The 22,499-nt window shown below is 41.5% G+C and overlaps 1 protein-coding gene across 2 annotated transcripts in view; it reads left to right on the forward strand.

The window, feature by feature from the left end:
• The window catches only part of rnf13 (ring finger protein 13), a 49,560-nt gene that overhangs the window by 19,644 nt on the left and 7,417 nt on the right, over positions 1-22,499 (forward strand). For both annotated transcript variants that reach the window (XM_028588381.1, XM_028588382.1), the window contains exons 5-8: positions 17,242-17,329; positions 18,861-18,951; positions 19,512-19,617; positions 20,218-20,311. In XM_028588381.1, the coding sequence (XP_028444182.1) occupies positions 17,242-17,329; positions 18,861-18,951; positions 19,512-19,617; positions 20,218-20,311 (379 nt within the window). The remainder of the gene's footprint in view (positions 1-17,241; positions 17,330-18,860; positions 18,952-19,511; positions 19,618-20,217; positions 20,312-22,499) is intronic.

A 22,499-nucleotide genomic window follows, 5' to 3' on the forward strand; every position in this document is an offset into this window, starting at 1 on the left:
ATTACTGAGTTTTATTATTAATACAGCACCCTCTGCTAATTCCCAAGGATGATTTTTGCCAGAAGTATAATGACTCAAAGTTCAGTTTTTCCAATTTTTTGTTTGGTCTCTTAATTTTTTTACTTTTGCACGAAAGAAAACAAAAAATGTCCATATGCAGGAAACACCATGCGTTAGATTGGTTTCTAAATGTATCTTAAACCTCCAGTTTTTCATGGATTCAGAGTAAAAAACAGAAGAAAGAATAGAAAGGAGAGGAGCGAGAATGAATAATGGGGTGAAAGAGAGGAAAGCATGCAGCCTCTTGGCATCTCTCTCTCCGCCTCTTACTCTCATACTTTTCAGTCTGTATCGTACAGACCGAAAAGGTAAGACTGGTACTACAAGATTGGTACTTGCTCCCCCCATTCATTCACTCTCACATTTCCTATCAATCCCTCTATTTCAATCTGTTTTCTTAGCTTTTTCTCTTTGTTGGTCTAACCGCCTTAGAAGGTCTTTCTGTAACACACACACACACACACACACACACACACACACACACACACACACACACACACACACACAGAGAGAGAGAGAGAACAGAGCAGCTGCAGTGTCTCAGCCGTAGGTGTGTGAGGCATGTTGATGTCAGTACAGAGGACCAGTGAGGTGTTCTCTTTGCTGAGTGTAACCAGACTCCACTCCATAGCTGTGTGACAGACAGAAACACAATATAAACACAATACACACACACACACACACACACACACACACACACACACACACACACACACACACACACACACACACACACACACACACACCCCAGTCTCTTTGAACTATGTCAGATTTGACATTTAACCTCTTGCAACCCTCAAAGGAGCAGTTTTGACTTGTTGAAGTTTATTCTGGTTTTCTTGTTGCTGAGATCTGGTGTCATTTTCAGTGTAACCTTACAGCACTCATTCCCCTACTTGTATCATAAAAAGCACATAAACCCTATAATGCATTTATCACCCTCACCTCAAAGTAAGTTTTGACATTTAGGTCAAATTGATCAGTTGTGTTAGTCGGCTGTCAAGTTAAAATACCAAACATCTGCGTCTTTAGAGATATAATAAAAAAGAAAAAGAAAGATTGATTTCAGTTTTTTTAGTTTTCATATAATCACACATTGAATTTTTAATTAGTCGGCTGCTGGTTAGATTGAGACTTTACTGTAATTGTTGTAGAGTTGTTTCACAGCTTCTTCTAATTAAAGCAGCAACAAAAACCAAGCTGATTAGTTTGTTAACGTCCTGTGTTGACTCCTGTTGCAAAGAGAATGATCCTTCTCGACCTTCCACCACTTCTCTGTTTTGTTTGTCACCCCCCCTCCCCTGCTCTCCCTGCATTTCCTGTCCGTATCTCTACTGTGACTATCCAGACAAAGGCAAAAGAAAATGGCAACTTAAAGTGTCACCTGGTTTGTTAACAAAAGTATCCTTTTAACAGTTTTACAGGTGTGTCTTTATAACGGCCATCTATAGGGATAATGCTTTTTGGCCTGCATGGAGTTTTTTTTGTTGCAGTACTGCAGTTGGCCACCGGCACATACTGGCAGCAGGGCTGACTCAATGTGGCAAATATGGTTCTCTATCTATGTGTTTACTGCCTATGTTTAAACTTTTTGTGATGATAGCAAAAAACTAGCTTTAAATAGGGACACTTTGAAAAGTATTACAATAAACTGGGTTTGACAGTAGGCTGGAAACTAGACCGACTGAAGATTGTGTGTTAGGGAGGAGTGTGTCTTTCTTTCTTCACTCTTATGTCTTTTTAACTCATTTCCAATCTCTTTTTCCCCCCTCTCTCTCTTGTCACTCCCTGTCCTTGATTTCCTACCCTCTGTCTCCCTTATAATTGTCAGTCGTTGTCTCTCCATCACTCTTCCAGTTGCTTGACCCTTTTTGTCTTTCTCTCTCTCTCTCTGTCACACACACACACACACACACACACACACACACACACACACACACACACACACACACACTCTGTTTGTCGCTATCATTCAGCTGTCTACCTTGAATTCCTCTCTCACGCACTCACACTCCCTCCCTCCCTCCCTCTAAGCGGGCTCAGTTCCCTTCAGTAGCTGCAGGGAAACAAAGGAATAATAGATTCCATCTTGACTGAGACAACGCACTCGTCTCTCTCTCTCTCTCTCTCTCTCTCTCTCTCTCTCTCTCTCTCTCTCTCTCTCTCTCTCTCTCTCTGTGTGGGGGGGGGGGGGGGTGCAGGGTTGTCACCCCCTAACATGGTCGCTCTTTCGTTTCATTGCCTTCCATCTCTTTCTGTCCCTCTGCAGCCTCTTCTATAGCATTTAGCCATTAGCATCCACTGTGCAACAGCGCAGAGTTTTAATGGATCTGTGGCTGTAATGGGCAATAAAACGGACACTCACCCACTTAACCTTCCGTGAAGTGTTAGCTTCTCAACCCGTGGTGTGTGTGTGTGTGTGTGTGTGTGTGTGTGTGTGTGTGTGTGTGTGTGTGTGTGTGTGTGTGTGTGTGTGTGTGTGTGTGTGTGTGTGTGTGTGTGTGTGTGTGTGTGTGTGTGTGTGTGTGTGTGTGTGGGAGAGAGAGTGTGTAAGAGCTGTAGTGTGTGTATTGTGATAAGCCATCACAGAGAGAAGGTCGAATGTCGAGAGTGTTTGAGATGGGGAGGGGTGAAGGGGATCATGTGAAGGGGTCTTAATAGGCATACTCACTCTTTGTGTGTGTGTGTGTGTGTGTGTGTGTGTGTGTGTGTGTGAGCAAGAAAGAGGAAAGCATTCCTCCATGGCTGTTCCTTCTAAAAAATAAATCTCCAGAGAGACAGGGTTTGCACTTCCTGTACACTGGGAATCTTTGAGGTGGGGGCGGGCTCACTGGTAACCTTTCTGACCTTTCTGGGAGAAGGGGGACGACGACGACGACGACAGGAAACTCAATACCAAAAACAAAAATGTTGAGCTCTGTGGAGCCACATTGTTCCTCTCTTTCACTTAGTTGCTGTCTATTACTCATTAAGTCTCTCTGCTGCACTTTATCAGGGTTTCTGCTGGGTCTTAAAAAGTCTAAACAAGTCTAAAGGCATTAAAAAGTCTTAAATTAGTATTGTGTTCTAGATCTTAAATCATTTTAAACAGGTCTTAATTTTCCTACGTCTATGTTACGCTACCTAACATAGGTAATGTGCTAATGTTCATTGAAATGCTTTTTTTATTTTGTGGTGTAGTTCTTTCTTTCGATAGTCCAAATATAATTTGCTGCCTATGTACAGATTATTATTACTTTGTGTAATACGTCGCTTTTATTCAAGTTGAATTTTTTTTCTTTTGTGACTCTGCATTTTGTTGTACTTTAATGTTGTGATATAGGTCTTAAATTTCATTCATAAAGGTCTAAAAAAGGTCTTTTAAAAAGTCTTACATTTGACTTGTTGAAACCTGCAGAAGCCCTGTTTATGCTAACATATAGAGAAAAACAAATAGATGGGGGTCATAAAGTCATCAGAGTGACTCAATGAATGCTGGTACCCAGCAATATCTACCTTAAAGCTGTTTAATCATGTGAACTCAATGACAATGTTAATGTGGGCAATGTCTGGAAAATCCAGTCCGGACATGAGTTGCCCTTTCACACAACAGGATATTGTGTGTGTCAGATGCATGATTGCGCTTGGGTAGACCGTGCAGGAGGCAGGACATGACGTGGATTACACCGGGGTCACGCTTCATAATTTGGTCATAAGCAACTAGGGCTGAACGATTTTTGAAAATAATCTAATTGTGATTTATTTTCAAAAATATTGCGATTGCTATTTAATATGCGATTATTTTTTAAGCTCTTTGTCTTCTGTATAATTCAACAACTACAAGCAATAAATCATTGTATAGTATGAACAACACAAGATTAGATAGATTAAACAAACTGTTCTTTCCTGAAGGCCAGGCCTGTATGTGATGATGAAATTGAGTGATGCATGAATTTATATGAATGACATCTTTTATTTAACTACTTCAATCACAGTAGTATATTGAGCACTGACCAAGCCTGGTGTAAACATTCATATGAAAGACAAAAATCACACAAACTAAAGTGCAGATTGCAGAAATATAAAAACAAATATGTGGCTTTACCACACTTAGTAGTATTTAGATTATTTAATTATTATTTACTGTAATAAACAAATGTAAACCTGTGGATTGCACTTTTTAAACACGGTCTTTGAACTTTACTAGAGCGTTAAATAAGTAAAAATATAGTATATACAGTATATACAATGGTGTATTATTTCTTTTTTTTTTTTTACAGCGCACACAGAGGAGCTGCCTTCAGCCCCTCCCCTCATGAAGTCGCGTGCCGAGTGCATGACAGCGTCAGCGTTGCACTTGCTCAGAGAGGCTATCGTTACATTAGTAGTAGCATACTGCTGCTGGTCTTGCCGTGGGATTAAATGTACTAATAACCGTTGAAACAACACTGTCACGCTGCTGTGAAAGCTCCCTGAACGTCATTTATCAGAGTCTGGTTGTGACCCTCTCCATGGCAGTCTCCTCCACTCCATATTTTTATAACGGAGCTAGCTAACTGGAGCCAACCGCTAATCAGGGCTAATCGTTGATAACTGAGCCTTCAGTTCTGCGTGCCTGTATGCATTAACTGCATGTATGGACTCGAAACCGAATAAAACCCTTCATTTTATTAAAATGGCTGTAAAAGTTTTAAACTACAACTCAGAGTTGTTTGAGTGACAGAAATCTGCTCAAGGTACGGCATAGCGTTAGCGTGCTAAGTTGATGCTTTCTCTGCGCAGTGCAGACTGATTTGCTCTTGCGAGTCACGTGACCGAATCACAGCCTTTGCGATTAAGAAATTGCATTTTAACATATCGCGATATTATTGCAAATGCAATTAATCGTTCGGCCCTATAAGCAACCAAGTTTCTTTCCGTTTGTCTGATGATTTCGGCGCCAGCCCTGACTTACAGAACTTCCTGAATCTCGATGTCTCTCCAGTAACAAATTTCCGTTGGCGTCTTTGTGTAAATCACACTACTTCTTCACCCTCAGATGTTTGTATTCTTCCGGTTTCGCGCCAGCCGCATGATAGAAACGCCTTCAACGTACTCACTCGTGCTATCCAGACAATGAGCTGCTCCATGTCTTTGTACTAATTTCTGGTCCAACCGGTTCAACATTTGCGTTTTCACATACAGCTCCTCCGGGTAATGTCTAGATTCAGTTACAGTACTGTATTTAGAGAGCAGGTATTGTACAGTGGGTTTTTAGAGTTGTTTTCACTGAAAACAGCTGCCTGCTGCAATGAGAATGAACCAAAATAGTAAAGTTGTGAACCAGACAGCTAAACAATTAACAGAAACTGGCTATAAAGCTCCATGAAGCCAAGGGGAGCTGCTGATTCAGGTGATAATTCTCTGTAGGTTTATCACTACAGGCGGCCCCATTCACATTGTTATGATACCTTGTTATAAAAATATTGATTGCAGCTTTAAAGGAGCATGAATCAGTATAGGGAGTGGTCACCCCCTGTTTTGTTTTCTGCTAGTAGTGAGTATTGTGTGAAAGCAACCAGTGGCTCGTAGAGATGACAGCTTTTTGGCTGCTGGAAAATTCCCCATCTGCAACCTACAGTAGGTCATGCTACGAGACAGTCCAAACATTGCCTGGCAAAGGGCAGTTCAGACTGATATAAATGCTTTTTGTCCTTTCAGGAAGCTGTGAACTTCATGTGACAGGGCAGAGATCAGGCATCATACTAATCATACTGAACAATTCTCTCATTCAAAAACATTACAGAAGAGTTTACTTTAACACTGTACAGTTGTGATTCAGACTCAAGCCAGGCCAATATAACAATAAACTACATATGATGTGTTTGAGATAATCAAAAAACAGAGATGTCATTACTTGGTGTAAAAGAGAGCACGGACAAGTTTATTATTAACAGTAAAATGATCAACCCCGTCAGTATAACAACATAACCATAAAAGAATATACTTAGAAACGAAGTTTTTGTATCTAATAAAAGCCAGGTTCAGGTGAGGTAATAAAGGCCAAGGACACTACTTGTGTATACTTGAACATAATTCTTGTAAAAAAAAAAAAAAAAAAAAAAGAAGAGATTTCCTCTTTAATTGTTACCTGGATCTCTACTACAAATGCAGACATGGTATATGTCGCTAATCTTTCCAAACAGGAGGAGGTGAAGAAAACCTCAAATCAAAATCGAGCATGAGGCGGGCTGCCAATCAGACTTGTGAGTCCAGACATTGAGCAGGCAGGTTAGGCAGACTTGCTAACATATATTTTAATATTTACGTCTTTTAGTCACGTTTGTAGTTGCTTCATCTTTGTAATTTTCTCTTCAGTGCAGTTTTCACCCATCTTGAGTGGAAATTGGCTGTGGAAAGCAAAATCTGGTGCATTTATTGATGTAATCTGTGTCCATGACAGGCTACAAAGTGCCATTGATTGACAGCCGATCCTTCCAATTGAAATGCTGCTGGGATCCAGGGAAGAAGAAAGAAACGTGGCAAAATGTCCCCCTAGCTTATCCTAGCTATTGACTGAAAATATATTGATGAGTTGGGAGCGGTCACAAGGGCCTCTTTTTTCTCTGTACTAGTATAATCTGTCCAGTCAGCTTCCGAGTGAGTGTAAAAGGGTTGAGTGTGAGTTTGCTTTTACCAGCTGCAGCCTGGGTTTGTTCTGGTGGTTGCCGGTAATTTCCCATCTAACCTTGCTTCCTACCTCTGCCTTACAGTAAGTGCATTTTATTGTGCAGCCTGTTTGTGCTGCAGTGACCTCACAGCCCCCAAGACACACACACACACACACACACACACACACACACACACACACACAGACAGACAGACCTCAGTCTTTATTCAAACAATGATCTAGCTTCCTGCACACGCTCACACAGTCTTATGACAGGGAATGACTATGGCTGACTGGATGTATGACTAGCTTGAGAGAGAGAGAGAGAGAGAGAGAGAGAGAGAGAGAGAGAGAGAGAGAGAGAGAGAGAGAGAGAGAGAGAGAGAGAGAGAGAGAGAGAGAGAGAGAGAGAGAGAGAGAGAGAGAGAGAGAGAGAGAGAGAGAGAGAGAGAGAGAGAGAGAGAGCTCATGTGGCTGTGTCGTTTTTCTGAGCTGTTCTGTCTGTTGCAATGTGTTGTGGCAACAAACAGCTCAGCCTGCTCCCTTTGGCCTATATGGCAAATACACACAGTGGGCATACCCATACATACATTATTATATTACAGATCAAATTGTTTCTGTTCTTGTAAATTTCTCCAAACACGTATCCTTAAAATGTTTATCCAGTTACTCGTGAGGACACCTTTTGTGGGATTTTCTTTTTTAAATCAAAAGACCATATAAGAAGAACAGCCTCATAGAGACAGTGCTGATTTAGCTACATATACTATTCTTCCACATGGAATTAGGTAAGTATAACCTTCTTTATACAGTATTTCCCAGAACCAGGGTTACAAAGTGCTTCACAGTTACAAAACGACATTTATGCTTTTGTCCAAAGCACAACAAATGATAAAAATAAAGAGCATTTTAATACATTTTTAAACGTAACACAATTTTTTTTTTTAAAGAATAACAAATTGATGCTGGGAAGCATCATTAAAATGTGCTAATCTTTATAACCCCTTTTGTGCAAATATAGTCCCTCACACACATGGAAGTGAGTTTCATGAATTGTAGCTGTACAGTGTTATCTGTACACATGGCCTCTCCCGGCAGTTTGCAGTTTTATTGAACTCTATCTAATCAGCCGTCTGGACCTTGAAACTAACTCAGCTCTGCTCTGTGCAGCATTCCTCTGAAACACTGAGGAGAGAGAAGGGAGGGGGGAATGGATGACAAAGAGGGGAGGGGAAAGAATAAAGGCGGGAGGGTGGAAATATTAAAGAAGTGGGCTGGGCAGAATTGCGGACAAGTTGGCAGTCGGGCTGATATAACAAGGGTAATGAGGGCAAAGAGAGGAGAGAAGGAAGAGGTTAAATTTAGCGAAGAGGTACTTAGGGAAGAGGAAGCGAAAGAAGGGGAGTTTTGGGAGGGAGGGAAACTGAGAGGAGAGGAAAAGTGGGGAGAAGAAATAATAGAGAAAGGGTGGCAAGAGAATGAAAAAGGGTGGGAGGAGAAAGCTTGTGGAGAGAGAAGGGGTGGAGGAGAAGAGAGGAACATGAGTAGACATGAAGCTGAATGAGAAGATGGGAGGAGAAATAAGTGACTATAAGGGGAGAAAAAAATGGGAGACCGAAGAGAGAGAGACCGTTAAGGGAGGAGGAGAGAGGAGGAAATGAGGACCTGATTGGGCAGCGGAGCAGGGCTTAGCTACATCTGATACAGTTTAGAGCAATTTGAACCAGTGGAGGTGTACTTTTACAGACCTCCAAACAGCCTTTTTTTCTATATGCAAATCATGCGCTTCTCATGTGTTGTCACTTTTTCCCCATGAAGACCCAGAAGGTGTGTTTTGGTAGTATAAATACGATTTATTAGACTTGTTTTAAATTTGTTTAAACTTGTTCTCGATGATAATAATGTCCTAAGAACGAATGTAAAGTCATGGAAAGGAGTTCCGAAAAGAATTTCTTTATGTGCTTAAAAGACTAATTTAAAGAAATGATTGAAAGTCAACATATAATGATTTTTTCATCATTGTAATATCTGTGAACCAAATTCCAAAAAATTATAAACTTTTGCCAAAACATGGGAAAGCAAAATATACTTAAAACATCAACTATAATGTGTGCTATAACTATAAAGGTGTGCTGTTCTACTCGGACTCATTTACACAAAGCGGAGGTCAAGTCTGCTCTATGCAAATGCAGGGCCAGTGACTGCAACAGGCTCCAAGCAGGTCATTTATACTGTTTGAGCTCCACGGGGCAGGAGTGTGGAAGAAAAATAGATTGGAAAAAAGATGGAGAAGGAAAGAGGACCGTGGCTTAAAGAGATAAAACGATTGTCAGGTGGTGTAAGAGGAGGAGAAGCAGAGAAGACGAGTCCATGTGTTTTAGCTGCAGCACTGCATGAGGAGACTGTGCAGCGTTGGCAGCAGTTACACACACACACACACACACACACACACACACACACACACACACACACACACACACACACACACACAGTGGTGATGCAGCAATAATTAGTGATTCTATCAGCAGACTCTGTCCACACCACCAGTCTCCTAGACATCAGTATAGAAATAGAAAGGCAGATATAACCTGCAGGCATATTTAACATCATAGGCGGACATTTTTTATCATCTCTTTAGGTAGATAATGTCAAATTGTTATTTAAGTCATCTATGTGTAACATGTTTGTATAAGAAGCTTGTAACATAATATATTCATGGCAAACTACTTTTTAGAGCGTGTCCTACTCTTTTTGGGATCCAAACGGTTAAAAACAGCACCAGTGAATCAGGCAGCTCCAGGTGGCACCGTTTACACACCTCCAGTCAACTGTGACCAATAGGAGTCAGAACACACACACACACACACACACACACACACACACACACACACACACACACACACACACACACAAATATCAATAGTTCAGTGACCTGTAGTGGAAAACTACTTTTAAAATGCACACATTTTACCAACGATACAGTTGGTTGTGAACAAGTTGTTTTTTTTCTCCGCAACACCTTCCTTCACATTAATTCAGTCCCACGCATACACAGGAAGCTGCTTGATACACATACACAGTGCAGCGCTGTTGGACTTTTAAACAGCTGCAACCTCCTTACTGAAGGGCAGCAAACTCTTCAAGGCCTCAATGCACTTAATGCAGAATCAGAGATCAGCAGGTTTGTATCAGAAGCTTCTGCAGTGTGAACTGTCACTGTCAAACTGGCTGCATTTTGTGTTCACCATCCCCACTATGTGACTTTGCCTATAATGTAATGCTTAGTTGAGTTGGGAAAAGTGTGTAAAGTCAAAGTTTCCTGCAGCGTTTTATTGTGGAGGTGCCCTGCCTCACCTGAAATAATAAGCGCCTATGCTAATGTCAATTACATTTTTATGAAATATCACAATCACGGAAGGCTTGTATCATGTGGACGCACCGACAGTTTTGTTGTCATTACTTAGAAATCCTCATGGGGGAGAAAGAAACTACGCACTATAGCTTTAAAGTATCTTCACAGAAACACCATGACATGACATTTTATGACACAGTATTGATTTCTTTATCATTATCCAGAAAAATTATATCACAGTATTATTTTGATGCAATTTTATTCCTTTGCTTGGGGCTTTTACTGTAGGTCACACTGTTTTTAACACCCTGACAAAAAGCTTCTTGAGCAAGTTCACTCGCCGGGCTCCAAAAACAACAACCAAATCAGTAGAGTCCAATCTGCCTTTTTATGAATCCATAATTGGTCAACCTCAAGCCTACAGTGTCTGTGCTGTAGGCCAAGTCAAAATTTGGCCAGCGCACCACAGGATGCTACTATGAGAAACGTGCATCACATGGTCATTATGCTTCCACTTTGTTTTGAATCCAAGGCCTGATGGTACAAAAGGGAGAAATTATGTGGACTTTGGAAGGCAGAAAAAGAGAAAACGGAGCTAGAAGTTTCTGGAGCCAAATTATGCCGTCACATAACAACAAAAGAAGTCCGATGCCCTTGAGAAAAGCACTTAGCCGCTAGTTGATCCAGTGTTGTTCCACTATAGCTGTACAGGGCAGCTGCCATGTGTTTAAATGTAAACAAAAAAGTACTGAGAAGCATAATGTTGCTCTGTCAACTTTATTTGGTAAATAAAGAGGTTTAGAGGTTCAAAGAAGATGTGAAAATACACATTTTAATTTTGATGTTTTTTAAAAGTTTTTTCTCATAACACCATCATAATGGGTGTATACAGAGGGATCTGATGCTGAAGGAGAACAGCAGGCTTTTTATGTTTTGTCCCACAGGGATAACGACAATTAAGTGGTTTAATGAAGGCTGTTAAATTGACATGGAGGATGGCGCTTAAAACTCAGCATGATTGTCTGCAGATGGTAAAAGAGCAGCCCATAGTAATGCGTTCATGTTGTAAGCTTGTGTGTGTTATAGCCACATGCTTGTGTTCGATTGATTTTTATTTTCTAGAGGTTTCACATCTCATATTCCCTTTCTCCTTTTGCTTTTTTCTGTCTCCGTCTCTCTTTTTTTTCTGCCTCACTCTCTCCTCAGTCTCAGGAATGCATTGAATGTCCTTATCTTTGCCCATGCAAACACAAGGGTGAGCCAGCAGTAGAGGTTGAATTCCTCTGCAGATCCCAGGCAGACAGACCACACCACACAATGGTATCTAGATACCCCTACAGCCAAAATGGCTCATTACGCTTACTGTAAAATCCCCATTAAAGACACTAAACTAAACTGTAGGCCAGTCTGTTGAGAGTTAACAGCAGTAGGGTAGGAGATCTTTAGGAAAAGCATGACCTCCAAATCATGATTGGTTGGAGAAATTAACTGGTTCACTAGTGACCCGTATTAGCCACAGCTGGCCAAAATTTGGCTTGTGGCAGCTGTTACAGTAGTTTCTTACTCGCATGACTTGAGTTCCAACAACCTGGCTGACCATCACGTTGAGACAGAATATGAAGCAAACTACACTACATGCACATACCACATCCCATGTATACTACATGGAGTGGTTTAACATATACAAGTACGCATTCAGACCAACTTGAGACCTGCGTGAAAAAACGCAGCCTTCTCATATATTTAAATGGAGCCAGTCCGGGGGGCATTTTGGGGCTGCCAATGCTGGGGGCTCTGGCAAAAAGTTAAACCAATCTCAACTTTTGCTGCAGCGTGACCGCATTTGCTAGGCACTGCGTTGGCCAATCGCACACATGCAAGCACACATTCCCGCTAGATTACTTTGTAACGTGAATGCCATATTTTTACTGTTTACTTTGTGATCGTTGTGACTAAAGATAAAATAGTTGCTGTCAAAATATTGTGTGTGAGAATCACAAACCGTGTGTGAGAATTACAAACCGGTTTTTGGTCTGATAAGACTTTAAACGCATTCATCCGTTACTCTCATTGGACTTAGATCGTATTTCATGTCACACAACAAAGGCCTAGTAAGCCGATACGCAGCCATTTATTAACTATACTTACTGACCACAACGTGTTAAGTGTCAGGATCTGTTTGATTTTGCTCAAGTGACAATGATTGATTGATTAAGTGTAACATTGTATGTTTGCTTTGTGGAATGCATATTAGCGATGTCTTATAATCACAGATCTTCCTACACCTAGCTCACTTTTCTTCCTTTAAACACACACACACACAGAAACACACACACATCCAGATCCAGTATTTTGTGTGTGTGTGTCACTTATCCAGACAGCCTGCTTCAAGACGCACACAGTAGCCATTGATACCTCCACACAATACACCCTCACAAGAAAACACATGGGATCACAATGCTGCGGCTGCTTCACGTATGCATGTGCATAAAATCACAATGACAAGGAACAGACAAAAGACAGTGCTGTTCTGTATTAGTTACCATGCAGGCCACAATACACACACACCCACACACACAGTGAGCAGGTTACAGTGGAAGCTGTAGCATCTGTTTTTATGCAGCGGTGAAAGGCTTAACCTTTTTTCTGAAGAGGTTGGGTGGGGAGGGGACATCTATGATTAATGAGAGTGTGGACATGGTGGCATTTTTATGCAACAGTTTAAACACATTTAACACACAAGCACTCGTAGACATGCCCACGACAACACCTTTTGCCAAAATGGAAGAGTGACTATTAGCCAGTATTTGGCTACAAACCAAAAAGAAGAAAGTATGTGCCAAAACAATATGGCTCATTTTTAATTGAGCCAAACCAATGTGCAGACTTTCAGCATTTGTCATACCTTACTATAATATGTGAAATGCAAACATTGTGTCTCTTGCAAACACTTTGTAGGGAAACAGGCTATAAACATGTTGAATGCTACCATTCCTTTATCTGTGGTCTCTGCTGTCCTTTCAGACTGCTATTGCAGAAAACTAGTATTTATTGTCATTCTGGGAATTCAGTTTGCAAGGACGGATCGTAAATGAGTTCAATCGGCAGTAGAGAGCATCCTTAAACTGGAAGTGGTACTGGTATTCGTAAGGCTAATGTTAGTGAATAGCTTGTTTCTTTCAGATTTTTCAAGGATGACTTTACTTGTGCATTTGAACCATCACATGCAGCAGTGAAAGGCTTAACTTTTTTCTGAAGAGGTTAGGGGGGGAAACATCTATGATTAATGAGAGTGTGGACATGGTGGCATGTTCATGCAACAGTTTAAACACATTTAACACACAAGCACACGTAGTCATGCACACGACAACACCTTTTGCCAAAATGGAATGTTCACCCATCACAGGTCTAACTGGATTTCCTTGCACCACAACGGAGTACAATGCTGTTATAGAGAGGTGTGGCCGAGCCGCAGGGCTCACACACTGCACTCACATAACCACTGGTTGCACAGGTTAGTGTGAGCGTCCCCCTTCTGTTATTTAACAGCAGATGACTTTCATCTTCATCTTTCAGAGTGTGACCCAAGTAGAGCTGGGCAATATATCGATATTATATTGATATCGTGATAGGAGACTAGATATCGTCTTAGATTTTGGATATCGTAGTATCGTAATATGACATAAGTGGTGTCTTTTCCTGGTTTTAAAGGCTGCATTACTGTAAAGTGATGTCATTTTCTGAACTTACCAGACAGTTGTAACTGTTCTATTATTTGCCTTTACCCATTTAGTCATTATATCCACATTACTGATGATTATTTATCAAAAATAATAATAAAGTAAATATTTTGTGAAAGCACCAATAGTCAAGACTACAATATCGTTGCGGTATCGATATCGAGGTATTTGGTCAAAAATATCGTGATATTTGATTTTCTCCGTATCGCCCAGCCCTAGACCCAAGCTCATCTGATTCTCTTTACTGCCTCTCATCATGGTCTCACTGTCTGGTCTTGGGTCAGGTGTTAATTTACCACAGGAGGGCCGCACATGCTCTGAGTAATAATTAACATCAGCATTTCCTCTGTGGCTTCATGTATAAGTGGTTTAAAGGAAGAAAATCATAGATTCCTTTACTTTGTTAAATATTCTTAATCTGTGATGTTCAGTGTTTTCTGTTTGTTTTTTGTGTCCACAATATCTCAGGCTGCCTGACCAGCTTCTATTTCACCAATAGTTTTCAACATTTTACAGAAATGGTGCCAAATGACTGCTCTAAAAAGAAGCCATTGCTTTTTGATTCTGAGGAACCCAAATGTGATGTTTACTGTCGGTGTCTTGACGGCATTTTATGTTCTCTTAGCCTGGTTTTAGACATCTGAAACACTGTCCGCATTCTTTTCAGCGATTCAAAAAAAGCCTTGTGTTGTGCTAGCTGACAGAAGTTTCCCTGGTTGGAGAAACAACCAAGACGCGGTCAGAGCTTTCTAGGTGGGTTTAAGAATGGGATGGCAATGTAGCGAGGAGCCAGAAAAATAGGGGCAGAAAAATGGCGGCAATCTACTAAATTAACAGCCTCTCTTTAACAGAAATTGACTATCATGAACACAATGTGACACTAATATAATGAGGTAAAAGAGTAAAAGTATTTCATTCATCAAAAATATGTACTCAATTAAAAGTGGAAGTAGGAGAAAAAAAAAATACTCCAGTAGAGTACAGATACAGCCTTTTAGTACTTTAAGTAGAGTAGTGAAGTAGTTCTACTTCGTTACTATACAGCTCTGGTAAAGAGTATGTGTAACGTGATCTGATGCAAATAGTTTTCCCTCTCAATTTCAGAGGAACCATTTACTATCCAAAGTCTATCTCTGTGTGTTTAAGAACACATAGGGCCCTATTTAACGATCTAAGCGCAAGGCGTGAAGCGCATGGTTCAGGTGCGTTTAGGGCATGTCCAAATCCACTTTTGCTAGTTTGACGGCGGAAAAAAGTGTGCTGGGCGCGTGGTTCAAAAGAGTTGTACTTCGTGGATTAATTAATCATAGGTGTGTTTTGGGCGTAACATGCAATAAACCAATTAGGGCTGCCACCTCTTAGTCGATTAGTTGACTAATCGGTAGTTTTGGTCTTAGTCGACTAAGATTTCTTTAGTCGATTAGTCATTTTTTATGCTTATTCATGCTTAATTACTTATTTCCAAGAAACGTCTGAGCACATTTATGGTAAACACAAGATTTAAAGTGGTGCTTTTGCAGGATTAATTGTGGAGAAACTCAGTTTTACAGATGGTTAATTAACTAAATTTATATTGTGCTTTTCTAGTCTTAACCACCTCTCAAAGCGCACAGCTCTGTCAATTAAATCAACTAATCGATTAGTCGACAAAATCGTATAAGTGTTAGTCGACTAAGAATTTCTTTAGTCGAGGACAGCCCTAAAACCAATCAGTGTCATCTCCCATTCCCTTTAAATGCCAGGCTCGTTTGTACCTTGACGCATTGCTATTATGATGGCGGATTTGTTGAGCAGGAAGGAGAGAAGAAACTGATCTGCTCATGCTTGACGTGAAAGCGCGCGAGCAGATCGTATAATAATAATAATACAATTTCATGTTTTATCTTTTGTATGTTTGTGTGCTGCTGCGCGTCCTAGTGTGGGCGCGCCTAGGCTCGCGCTGTTCACGAGTCTAGGCGCATTTTACAGCATTACACCAAGAATTCACCCGAACACACCTCCCTGTAAGACAAGCACGCCCATGGGCGCAAAGATAGGCGCAGGTGCATTTGCTATTTAAACGACGTGGGCTCTGTTCTTAAAATAGCAGACACGTCGTGCTTTGCGCCGGGTGCAAGATAGGGCCCACAATGATTCATCCCAGGGTTATATTGTCACATCCTATTTCCTCCACCACATCTGTTGTAAGAAATCAGCCACAACAATGGCTATACAGGATACTGTAGCCTCTATGCTGTGTCAGAGCCACAAAAACAACCTCGCAGATGGAAGATCCTCATTACATCAGTTTCCCGTGCATCCACGATGCAGCACACTATCCCTCTGCTGCGGATTAAAAGGTTTAGGTGAAAATGGTCTACAGTAACTGCAGCTGGCTGACTTTGTCCTTGAAAGTTTTTTGACACTTTTCTTCCAGTTCTTCTGATATTGGATTTGTGTTTCTTATTTCCCCTATAAATCCCTCAAATTAAATTATCATACTACCATGCAGGCCACAATACACACACACACACACACACACACACACACACACACACACACACACACACACACACACACACACACAGTGAGCAGGTTACAGTGGAAGCTGTAGCATCTGTTTTTATGCAGCAGTGAAAGGCTTAACTTTTTTTCTGAAGAGGTTGGGTGGGGAGGGGACATCTATGATTAATGAGAGTGTGGACATGGTGGCATGTTTATGCAACAGTTTAAACACATTTAACACACAAGCACTCGTAGACATGCCCACGACAACACCTTTTGCCAAAATGGAAGAGTGACTATTAGCCAGTATTTGGCTACAAACCAAAAAGAAGAAAGTATGTGCCAAAACAATATGGCTCATTTTTAATTGAGCCAAACCAATGTGCAGACTTTCAGCATTTGTCATACCTTACTCTAATATGTGAAATGCAATCTTGTCTCTTGCAAACACTTTGTAGGGAAACAGGCTATAAACATGTTGAATGCTACCATTCCTTTATCTGTGGTCTCTGCTGTCCTTTCAGACTGCTACTGCAGAAAACTAGTATTTATTGTCATTCAGTTTGCAAGGACAGATCATGAATGAGTTCAATCGGCAGTAGAGAGCATCCTTAAACTGGAAGTGGTACTGGTATTTGTAAGGTTAATGTTCATGAATAGCTTGTTTCTTTCATATTTTTCAACGATGGCTTTACTTGTGTATTTGAACCATCACTAAAAGCCTCCAAGCAGAATCACAGAGATAGCTCTCCCTCCTAACCACAACTGGTTTCTATGTCATGTTTAATGTGGTTTGATGCCGCTCGGTCAGAGAGAGGAAATCCGATTTGGTCACATTATCTGACACACAACCCCTGTTTTCACACATACCACCTTCACTTAAGGCTGTTTTTCGGTTACTACTAATGATCACCAGGTGTTTGCACCAAAGGGGATCCATTTGATAATCGTAGCGTAAATGTTTTGTCTCCTCACAGGTCCTCAATGCCCAGAAAGCCGGGTACAAGGCAGCCATTGTTCACAACGTGGACTCCGATGACTTAATCAGCATGGGATCCAATGATCGTAAGTCACCGCCTCCTCCATCTTTTTTCTGTCCCACATAATGTAAGCATTAAGCATCTTGCACAGCTGCCTGGTTATGCCTGGTCTCTGTTGACAGAGGACGTACTTTTGTTTTTTCTCTGAAACCCTGAGTCTGAGGGACAGTGGTGCAGTTTCATAGTAAAAAGTCTATTTCAGCTCTCAAGATGTACACGAGGAAGGATGTGGTGCCCTGCAGCGCTGTAGGCTTCACAGGCAGGGAGTGTTTATTGGTATTTTAAGCCCCCAACGTCTCCTTCCAGGCAGCGCTACCTGGAAGGCACTAGGATTAGGCAAGGTTATGCTTAGGGTTAAGGTTAGGGTTAGGTGCCTTGAAGTCAACGGTGGCAGCACTGCCTGGAAGGAAACGTTGGGGGCTTAAAACACCATTGAGCGCAGGGAGTGCTATGAATCCATGTTGTCCTCCCTCAAGCCCACAATTGTGATATGACGGTGTCTGGGGTTTTCTTTCAGTTAGGTCTCACCTACTGTTCAAACTTGAGGGGGTGCACCACAGTCCTAAATGATCCAGTAGGCTTTTTGTCCTGGTTAGTGTTTTTTAAGAGTAGATCTTGCACGCTGGTGTTTTATACACTGGGTTGTCGAGGGATTTCTCCCGCTCACTAAAGGTGTCAGTATGCTTTAACTGAAGTCGATGGTCTCAGAGTCTCAGCTTAAAAGTCTGTTGATACTTCCACAAAGTTGGACATGAGTGGCATCATTAGTTAGGTTGGAAGCTCATGGGCTTTACAGACAGACACAACTAAAACTCTTTGAGATTGCTAAAATGTTTGTGATCGGTAGACTTAAGAGTGAAACTTGACTTTTGGAAATGGAAAACAAAAAGTCAACTCACAGTCCAGTTACTAACTTCCGCGTTCAACCCAGGGCTACAACTAAGGATTATTTTATTATCACTGAATCTGCCGATTACATTATTTGGTCTATATTGTGTCATAAAATGCCCATCACCATTTCCCAAAGCCCAATTTGACATTTTAAAATGGCTTGTTTTCAATAACTCAAAGATATTATTTATTACTATTATTTTTAATGACATAAGAGACTAAGAAAACCTGCAAATACTCTCATTGAACCAGTGAGGTTTTTGGGGTATTTTTTGCAAAAAAATTAAGGATTAAGCAATTGTTGCCGATTAATTTTATTGGATCAACCAAATGATTATTTGACTAATTGTTTCAGCTATAGATTAAAAAACATCTTTCATCATTCATTCACAGGTAGTTTTATTTGTTAAACAACTTTAAGCAAACTCTATCAGTTAATGAAGACTGATATGGTTAAACCTCCAAAGAAAGGAAGTAAGTGGACCTTGTAAGTAAGTGGTAGGTTTTTTGTCAAATCGTGACAATTTAAGAACGTTCTTTTAGTTTCTTAGTGTGCTACAAACAAGTCTTTCTAACAGGACTTTGATTTTTAAAGTCAGCTTGAGACGGATTCAGGCATTAATATACAGCAATGTTTAAAGAGTTGTTTTTGTTTCCCTTTTTAGTGGATGTCATGAAGCAGATAGATATTCCCTCTATGTTTGTGAGCGAGGTGACTGCCACCTCTCTGAAAGAAGACTTCACGTATGACAAAGGGTAAGTCTATCTAAACTCAAATCTAATTTTTCTGCCCATCAATAATAAATAGAAGCAGGTTTTTCTCCTCAGGCAGTGTGACATTGTGAAGAGATGGCTGCTTTTCACCTAAAACTGTACAGCTGCTCCCATACGAGTTTGATCTAATAATGTTGTGTGTGTGTGTGTGCGCGCGTGTGTGTATGCGTGCGCTTGTCAGATACCATCCAAATACATGAGTGTTATTCCCAAGTCTTTTGCAGTGGAATGAACACCAAACATGGTATTGCCAGAGTTTTGTCAGTGTGGACCAAGTTGGCTGTTACAAATCTGACTGGTGCAGAGATATTTCTGCTGTAGAAGGAGTTCTGTGAAAAGAAGCAGACCACATTAACTAATACTGTGAAACAGCATCATGTTGATAGAGGACCTTGTATATGTCACGCGGCCGTTTTTGAATGAAATAAATCTCGTTGCAGTGTTGCAAATGTTGCAGTCAAAATGATGAGCCGTAATGAAATGCTGCCTCTGTGTCTGTTTGTATTACATGCCAACAACAATGGCTCTGCTTGTTTTTCTAGGGGACATGTGGTCCTCATGCCAGACTTCAGCCTGCCGCTGGAATATTACCTGATCCCCTTTCTCATCATTGTGGGAATCTGCCTCATCCTCATCGTTGTTTTTATGGTAAATCTTCGTTTGAACTATAGAGCATATTTAAAGGCACATAGTATCATTTTACTTGATTGTAATTATGTAAATTTGATGACTGAACATGGCTGGTATTCTAAATGATTTTTGCCTCCTCCTGAGGACTCGCAACCACTTCTTTCTACTTTTTGGGGCGCCCTGGTAGCTCGCCTGGTTGAGCATGCGCCCCATTTAGTAAGGTTCAGCTCTTACCGCAGAGCCCGTGTTCCAGTCCGACCCGTGGCCCTTTGCTGCATGTCAGCCTCCCCCCTCCCCCCCCACCTCTCTCCCCCTTTCCTGTCTTCAGCTTTTCTATGAAATAAAGGCCAAAAAAGCCCAAAGAATAATATATATATATATATATATAAAAAAAACATTTCTACTTTATTACAAAAGGAAAACATTTTGAGTTTAGATTGGCTCTCCGTCCGGTACCAGATTGACATCTGGCATTCAATTTGGGCTAAAAAAATCACACTTTCCCAAATGTGACAGGAATCACAGTCACAGTTTTTCGAACCCAGCACCTGGACAAGAAAGTGTGTCTGTGTGTTTTGTGTACTGATTTTAAAAGGATTCTTTTTCCATTGTTCCTAGATCACCAAGTTTGTCCAGGATCGACACCGGGCTCGGAGGAGCCGCCTGCGCAAAGATCAGCTAAAGAAACTTCCCATCCACAAGTACAAGAAAGGTATGGAGGCATCCTCAAACATCTTGATTACCTGTGACCAGTGTTGTGCCTGAATGCGTTCATTGAACGGTAGATCATGAACTCGTTCATATTTTGGGGCGAACATGAACTGAACGTACCGTATTACTGCCTGATGAACGTTACTGTGAACTCGTTCATTCTGGTGTCTGTGAACGGCACGCTCTCTCAGTTTAACTTCGTTCAATAGGGTGCCAGATTTCTATAGAGCCTTCCAGGCGAAAACAGGGCTAAAACACACCATAAACAGGCCTTAATATGTAGCGGAAAAAACACCCAATCTGGCAACACCAGCCACCAGTGTGGCACGGCTGCATGTGTCATCAAAACAAAAAGAAGCGTGGAGGCGACAGCAGCAAGGAGGCGTCGTATGATCATTTAAACAAGTTTTATGACAAGGTCGGTGAGGACTGGAAAAATCTTACATTTCTGTGCAAACTTTGCCCGCCGGCTTTCAAAAAGAAAATCCGCACTTCAGTCACATCCACAGCAAACCTGAAACGGCACATTGAACTGAAGCAACATATGGAAAAAAGAACTATGAACTACATTTTTGGAACTGTGAACTTAGTTCAAAATTTTTAAGTATGAACTGAACTAGTTCATTTTAAAATTTGTGAACTGGACTTTGAACTAGTTCATGTAGAAAGTGAACTTTCCCAACACTGCCTGTGACTGTATAATTTCAGTCATTTACAGTATACACTCTACGGGAAATAAACCTTGGGCATTTGACTGTAAATGTAGGGCCCGTTTGTTTAGGTAGTAATTCAGTAGTAAAATGTTCACCTCGTCTTTGTCAGCTGTATCTCGGCTCTCAACTTTGACCTTAGCGTCTGTAGGGTTGTTATTTCCTCCTCTACCACGCTGGTCTTTCTCACATGATTTGGCCCAGTAGAGAGATGTCATCAATACATTACGACACATCATTCCGCCCTGGAGCTCTGCACCTTGGAGCTAATCGGATTAATATGGACTTGATTTTTCCACAAAGCCCTCCGTGGCAGATTAGAGCTCCTCTCTGTTGTGACTGGACACATGACTGAAGGTTTGGAATGTAGTCTCAGTCATGCCAGAGGCCTGACGGGGGATGAAAGTTAGGTGTATTCAGTTTTTTATCTCAGACGTGTTGAGAGGATGTACAGTATGTGCTGCTGGTATGTAAGGACAGTAAGATAGATAAGGTAAATACTATATCTTTGTGGGAATTTGAGAATTTGAGTGGAAACTTTTGAAGCTTTCTTAGAGTTCTACCTCTGGCCTTCCCCTCTGTCTCGGTACAAGGGTCAGACAGGCTATAACATTGTTTTGCGATGCAAATCCGCTTTGTGCTATGGTCAAGTAAGTTTTGTCTGTGTATTTAGAGGGTTTTGTGCCGGCTGTGTTTCCTCCGGCAGCTGTTTTGTGCAGACTAGAAAGCCCGTGACTACAATCAGCTGTGCAGGGGAACACCGGGGAGCTTTACAGACTACGGGTGGTGCATGATAAGTAGACCCCTTGCAAAGCTGCTAATTAAGGGGGTTATGAGTCGAGCTGCTCCTCCCCGCCTGGCAGAAACAGGTGTGTGTGTGTGTGTGTGTGTGTGTGTGTGTGTGTGTGTGTGTGTGTGTGTGTGTGTGTGTGTGTGTGTGTGTGTGTGTGTGTGTGTGTGTGTGTGTGTGTGTGTGTGTGTGTGTGTGTGTGTGTGTGTGTGTGTGTGTGTGTGTGTGTGTGTGTGTGTGTGTGTGTGTGTGTGTGTGTGTGTGTGTGCGTGCAACACACCAGCTAAAAGCAGCATGTGTTACTCAGATAGCTGTTTTTGTCACGTCAGGCTCTGTGGTTTGTGCGCTGTGGTGGCCGTGCCCACTCTGACTCAGGGTTTCCACCAGGCACCGCTACAGTCGACCTTGGCCTCTACAGGGAGTTCAGATGTCCAGGAAACGGCCTCCGGGGCGGCGTCTGCGCTCCCGGTAGCTGAGTCAGAGCGCTTGGCGATACAGGAAGGGGACACCAAATCTCTACCTAATCACCTTTTAAGCCCTGCACTCTGGAGCAAGGCTAGCTTAGCAAAGGTTTGAGCATGGGAGGGCTGTAACAGTAGGGACACTGCCTCTGTTGTCCAATGCCCTTTATTGTTCAACAGTGTCAGAGTAAGACCTCTAATAACAGGAAGAGCTTTTTTATTTATTTA

This window comes from Perca flavescens, chromosome 9, assembly GCF_004354835.1.
Source record: "Perca flavescens isolate YP-PL-M2 chromosome 9, PFLA_1.0, whole genome shotgun sequence".
NCBI lineage: Eukaryota > Metazoa > Chordata > Actinopteri > Perciformes > Percidae > Perca > Perca flavescens.